Source organism: Hippocampus comes, unplaced genomic scaffold (genome assembly GCF_001891065.2).
Source record: "Hippocampus comes isolate QL1 unplaced genomic scaffold, H_comes_QL1_v1.1 scaffold150, whole genome shotgun sequence".
In the NCBI taxonomy this organism is placed as follows: Eukaryota; Metazoa; Chordata; class Actinopteri; order Syngnathiformes; family Syngnathidae; genus Hippocampus; species Hippocampus comes.
The window spans coordinates 1,702,857-1,709,533 of NW_017805496.1; the positions used below are offsets into that span (position 1 = coordinate 1,702,857).

The 6,677-nt window shown below is 46.0% G+C and overlaps 1 protein-coding gene across 1 annotated transcript in view; it reads left to right on the top strand.

Moving 5' to 3' along the window:
- The first annotated feature begins 1,838 nt into the window (after positions 1-1,838).
- Positions 1,839-6,677, top strand: part of cbfa2t3 (CBFA2/RUNX1 partner transcriptional co-repressor 3) — a 55,494-nt gene continuing 50,655 nt past the window's right edge. The window contains exon 1 of the mRNA XM_019876383.1: positions 1,839-3,430. Within this exon, the coding sequence (XP_019731942.1) occupies positions 3,253-3,430 (178 nt within the window). The 5' untranslated portion in view covers positions 1,839-3,252. The remainder of the gene's footprint in view (positions 3,431-6,677) is intronic.

The window sequence follows — 6,677 nt, forward strand, 5'->3', positions numbered from 1 at the left end:
CCATTTCGCATCTCATTTCAGGTCACCACCGATTCGTGCACGGCCCCATGTTACGGACCCCGACACCATTTGAGTCATATCATTTGAACTCCGCTACAAACAGCAACAGTGCATTGGATTTTTAACATCAACCAAGTTGGGTGTACCAAAACAAAAGTGTCCGCTTCTTTGGCATCTCCTCAGCAATGGAGTTGTGAAGGAGCTAAATGGCGAGTCCTCTTGCTGGGTTGGTGTTTGGCAATGGGTGTCTGCGCGGCGCTGATAGAAGGATCGTTGTGAGACTGCCGCTTCTGCGCGTCGCATCTGGAAGCCGCTCGCAGCAGCCGCCGGGGGGAGATAAGGCGAGGCGAGCCGCTCGTCTGTAATGCACGCTTTGCCCCCCCCCCCCGGCCTATTCTCCCTCCTTTGCTCCTTTGCTCCTCCCTCCACTCGTTCTCCATCCTGCCACCCCCCTGCCCCGCTCCCCCCTGACCTTATCTGAGGAGAGAAGGCACCACTGGGTCGCTGCTCTGATAGCACCTGCCAGAGTCAGAGCTGTCTGCCAGTGATTATGGCACAATTATTATCTCTCTCCCCACCCAAACCTCATTTTAAACCTGCCAACATCTGGGGAAGGGGAATGACGCAAAAGGGCAAAGGCTCCTATAATAGGTGACACCTAGAAAAATTGGTTTGGATCAGGGTGTCGAGGTTCATAAAAGGCAAAATTACAAAGTACATTCAAAAGGAATTGCAAGAAGATCTCCTCTGGGAGTTGATAAAATGTTGACACCTGTGGATGGGCACTTGGGAGACCACCTTCCACCCCTGAACACCACCCATATTTGTGCCGCACAGTCAGGGGAGGGTGCTGCTCAAAATATTTTTAAGATGATCATGATAATGATTTATTCAGTAAAGTGATTTATACAATGATTCAGAGGGATTGTCTCACGCCGTTGGCATATTTATTAATCAAATGCAATGATATGCACCACACTTGTCTGCCTTTTGGTGAAAATCGCCTGCACCACAACTTAGACCTGCTTTTTTTTGACTGGTCTAAAATCGATCCTACTTTTGGGCACCAAATTGTCAGGCGTGCCGGGGGTGTGAAATTGAATATGCCAGAATGCCAATTGAGGCGTTGCAAGGTCTACCAAATTCCAAAACACGCGAAACGAAGATTTTTACGCCTAGCGCGCGGGCGCCTGACGACAAAAATAGTTCCAGAACCATGTTTATAGGAGTGAGTGTGAATTGTGAATGGTCGTTGCCCTGCGAAAAGCCGCAGTTTACACGCGACCCCTTATGAGGACAAGCGATACCACATGAAGGTTGGCTTGTAAGTTAGATCCAGCGAGCTTGGATTTTGATTTGGCATCTGTTAGTCAATTATTGATTGACTTAAAGTGGACTACCACTATAATTGCACGCAGTAGTAACTGTGGGAAATCCCACATGTACCGTATGTCTGAGAATAGTTCTCTCTCTCTCTCTCTCTCTCTCTCTCTCTCTCTCTCTCTCTCTCTCTCTCTCTCTCTCTCTCTCTTGCCCTCTTTCTCTCTCGTTCTCTCGCTCTCTCCCCACACAGCACTTTTCTTTCACTTCCTCTCTGCTGATGACCATCTGGTTCAAGCAGGCATTTGGCACATCATGTGCTCACATCCTCTCTCACTTCTCTCATCAGCACACAACTAGCTCCAACAGAAGCTTCCTGCAGTGTGTGTGTGTGTGTGTGTGTGTGTGTGTGTGTGTGTGTGTGTGTGCGTGTGCGTGTGTGTGTCACTGCAGAGCTCAGGGTCTAATGAGTCCTATGAGGTCAGAGGTTCTAAGACCGATAGCTCCGGGGTAACTGAGCTTTCACATTATACCACAGCCGCTTTCACGGCAGCAATTTTTTTTTTTTTAACTTTCAGACGTAAATTGCCAAAGTGGTACACTGTCAAGGCCAAGGTACACTTCCACATGTCCATTGCTGCTTGGCACATTTAGACGATTCGATGCATGGCACCTGCATCCAACACGGGGTGGACACTGAGTCTCAGGTGTTCAATTCCTTTTGACACGCTGATTAAATAAAGGCACCATTCTTAATAATTGCGTCCCGTTTTATATTTACATTCTGTTTGCATGAAACTAGCCGCTCTACCAATTTGGAAAGGCTGGCCCAGAAAGCCTTGTTTGGAGGACTAATGTTTTGGGAGGACACCAAATGGATGCGGAGTTAACACAATGTACTCATTTGTTTTATCTTTTCTTCGGCACTTGACTGAGCTCTGAAATGTGTTGAAAAATGATACACGATGCACGTCTGACAAAAGCTATCATCGCAGGTGTAGAAACGGTGCACCGGCGCAAACGAGGCTGCAGAAGGAGGGCAACAGGGAAAAAAAAGTGTGTGTGCATGTGTGTGTGCATGTGTGTGTGTGTGTGTGTTTGCTGCTGGCCGCAGTCACAGCTGGTTGCTGCAGAGGAAGCCCAGATGGAGGTTCAGGTCCTGCCGCTCGCCGCTGTCTGCTACGATCACCGAAGCCGGCCTCGCTGCCTGACCTCCCCGGGGGGGTTGAGGCACCGCAACACGCTCACCGTGACACACTAATGCACACTTCTCATTTGCGCGGAACAGTCAGGCAGGGCAGGAGGAGGGTTCGCACGAGAGCACGGCCCCTTCGATAGAGCCGTGACACTATCTGACCTGCTGCTGACACTCACACAGACGCACACGTCTGGCAAGGAACCCGAGGAACTGAGCAGGACATTGAGGGAACGTGTGCCAAACGCTCTAAGTTCATCCCGAAGAGACTTTGGGTTGAAAACGGACGGGTCTCCGACATCAAAGCTAACATCTTACGGATACGTTGAAAGAAAAAATATCAAAGGGGAAACCAGGAATAAGACCGCTGAAATCCAAATTGGCAAAGACATGAAAGGATGAAGACGATGCAATTTTGTTTCTCCTCGTTTTGGAACATGGCATCTCATGGCCCCGGCAAGGTATAATTTAGCGGCTTGTTCTGTAGAAAGATGGACATTTATGAGAAGATGCTTGCCAAACTTTCTCATTGTGAAAAACACGTTCGCCCCAACGGCGCTATAAATCCAAAGGCTTTATCGAGTGCCTTCTTGTTTTCGCTTCAGTGAGTTTGTCTTCCCTATTTGAAACCGGACAAGGAGTTCCCTTCTTTCTAAACTGCCAAAGTGCACAGAACGGCCGGCAGACAAGTTGACGATTACAATATCAAGCGGTGAGGCTAAAAAACCGTTGGGAAAATGTCTACTGAGGTCCATCGGGAGTACAAGAAGAAGGTGAACCCAAAAGGTGGAACCCTGGCACTCATCCCCACCGTGACGCTGGTCAGCCACAGAGAGCTGAGGACCAAAGACATCCACCGGCACAGAGGCCTCAATTCAAAGCTGGCCCCGAGTGTCCAACTCAGATCTGGCGAAGGTAGGAAGCGCGTCTTTTATGGCCGGGTAGACGATGCGTCGCCGCGATGAGTGATGGAGGGTCTGCCTGCTGTCAGATCTGCTCATGAAGTGAGAATGATCAATGGGGGACGGCTTGTGTTGATTTCACGCCGCATACTCAAAGGGCAATGTGACGTTTATGGCTCTTGTTAGGGGTTCTGTTATTTGTGTTAGCTGGAGGAGCAGCAAACGTTAGCATGAAATGAACTCCCGTAGGTTTGAACGATGAACTTGAGCAGCTTATTTGAGAATGTGACCTTATTTTCGAAAAAAAAAGTACATAAATGTCTCTCAGAGCTTTCACATAAGTCTTACAAGCCCACAGAATTCCAAATAACATTTTGTTCTCAACGGCATATGCATGATTGTCATCGTTGTTATCAAGTTCGCGAAAGACTTTCAACTGTCCGAAGTTGCTCATGTGAGCGTGTGGTTGTTTGTCTTAAAATCCTGTCAGCTGGGAAAGGCTGCCGCTCACCCGTCATCCGCCTGAGGATGGATGCGGTGTCGAAAATAGGGATGGAACGACATCCATACGTCACGACACGATATTGTCGCGATATGAACCTCACGATACGATAATTATCGCGATATTTTGGGGGATATGTCAATATTTTTTTTTTAAATCGCACAATATCACGATAATGCGGTTGTCGTTACATCCTTATTAGAAAATCTACGGATGTCTTGTGTGGTGGGAGAAAAAAATAAGTCAGTTGTGGGGTTTCGCATCAAGTAAGTCATTCAGGTAAAATGATATTACTTCGTAAGACGTTCCTCAGGAATGGCTGCCGTTTTGAGTCACTGCTAATGTAACACGTTCTAATTTAGTAGTCTGATTAAGGACACCATTCAAACAAAATTTATAATTTCCAAAGAATGAAATGAAAGAGGTAAAAACGCACCCGTCATGACAAGGATGTAAAGATGATGGCGATATCACGATATCGGAATATTAAAATGTCACGGTATCAGTATCGGTATATGTCATGTGACAATATTAACAGTGGCACATCTCCGTCCCGAAATATTTCTTTTCGCCCAATTCAGCCAAACTCAACGTTGCGAACGACAGAGACTGTGAATATCCACAAACAATATTGTTAAAGTTCCAATAAAGTGCGGACAAAAGCAGTTTTCATGAAGCGGGGTTGTTGGCGTCGGCTGAAAGTAACACTTTAAGTAACCTGTAATCCAAATTAGTTAGTTTTACAAATCAAGCACTAAACAATGTATGTCCGCTACTTTTTCAAGCTAACCGTGGCAACACTCTTCAGGTCGCAACGCTGTATGTACCCACAAAGTAGTAGAGAGGATGGATGTAACATGTACATTTTGTAAAAAAAGAAACACATAATAATTGCTTCCAGCAAAGGAGGCAAGAGAGATCAAATCAAGTCATAATAATTGATTCCTGAAGAATCTAAGTCGTGTCTTGAAGTAAAAAAAAGGACGGCCTGCACTAAAACCAGCCAATATTTCAAGACGTGATGGGCGCAAGAAGATCCAGATATGAAAAGTCCAAATTTGATCGAGACCGAATATGTCGAAACCATAAGCCAGAGAGAGGACTAATACCCAGTGTCGTGAATTACCTGCAGCGCTTGCCATTTCTTGGCAGTAATGAGCTTTGTGAACATTGCACCGATAAGGCCTCTATAATTAGGCTTAGTCATAAGCATCCCCTCTGTAATTCAGTGATAAAAACCCAAGAGAACTACGGTGTCACTGCTCCAATCCAGTCATCTCACATGTGCACACACACGCACATACACACACACACACACACACACACACACACACACACACACACACACACACACACACACACACACACACACACACTCACGAACACACACAGGCGCGTACAAACTGAAAAATATGTCAATATGAGCTGTAAATACACCTCATTGTTTCAAGGAGCCCTACCTGTAACTGTGCATGTGCGCGCACGTGTGTGTGCGTGTGTGTGTGTGTGTGTGTGTGTGTGTGTCTGTGTGTGTGTGTGTGTGTGTGTGTGTGTGTGTCTGTGTGTGTGTCAGTGCGAGGCGTTATGAGCTGCAGCATAGGCTTCCTGTGAGGGAGCAGATGTCGCCGAGCTCAGGCACAGCTGCGACGGCCGATAACCACGGTGGTAAGAATATGTCGGCACGCTGGCTCTTCTCCCTGGGCCTTATCAGCCCCAAACAGCATACTGACACACACACACACACACACACGCACACACACACACACACACACACGCACACACACGCACACACACTCAGGCTCTCCACAATAAGGAACTGCCACCCAGCGCTTGCGCACCCTCCCAGCAGTTCCAGATAGAGGAAGGAAGGCAATGAGAAAGACGGTGAGTGGAAGAAAAGGCGACAAACTAAATAAAGGGTCTTTAAGGGAAAAGGGACGCTGAATCTCCAACTGATTCTTACCTCTTGGCAACATGATCACAAACGTCATAGTTTGGGGCCAGCGCTTGTCCTCTATGGCGATGAATAAGCGTTTTACCCCCCCCCCCTCCCAAAAAAAAGTCATCTTTACAAGAAGGGCTCTCTCACCAATGAATATTTTTAGAATCGATTATGCCTTCGATTATTCCGTTGGTTGCTTGGTGTATTTTTTTTAGGGGGGGGTATTCATTTTAGCTGGAACAAATTAAAAATCTAAATGATTTTCATTGATGGCATCAATATTAGCGAAAGGGCAAGTTGTTGGCTCCAAATTAATTTGCTAATTAGTTTTTACTTGTACCTTTAAGTTGGGGTGGGTGGGGGGGATTTAATACAACGGGCACCAATTTTGTAAACTTTTCTTTCTTTGTTGCGAAATGGAGGAGAGCCAATTTTGACAGCAGCAATTTAAAATATTTTGCTGAGTTGCCCAACTTAAAATGTTCGCCAAATTTGTTGCTTTGGAATTTAGCGCTCACTCAATTTTTTTTTTGAAACAATTTGTCAGTCAGCATTGATTTGATGAACACATTCCACCAACATACTCCATAACTAGATTGAAAAAAAGATTTTCACGCACGAAATTATTGGTTCACCTTTCAAAGGTTTTACGTAAACATATGCTAGCTTTCATCATGGCCAGATGACTGAACACTCAAAAAGACGGATACCATACCACAGATACTAAAAACAAAAAACAAATAAAAAAGATTTTGCAGCATTGAGGACAGAAACTTTAATAAGGAATGGGAGAGTGGTTGAAGGTTGGGGGGGGGG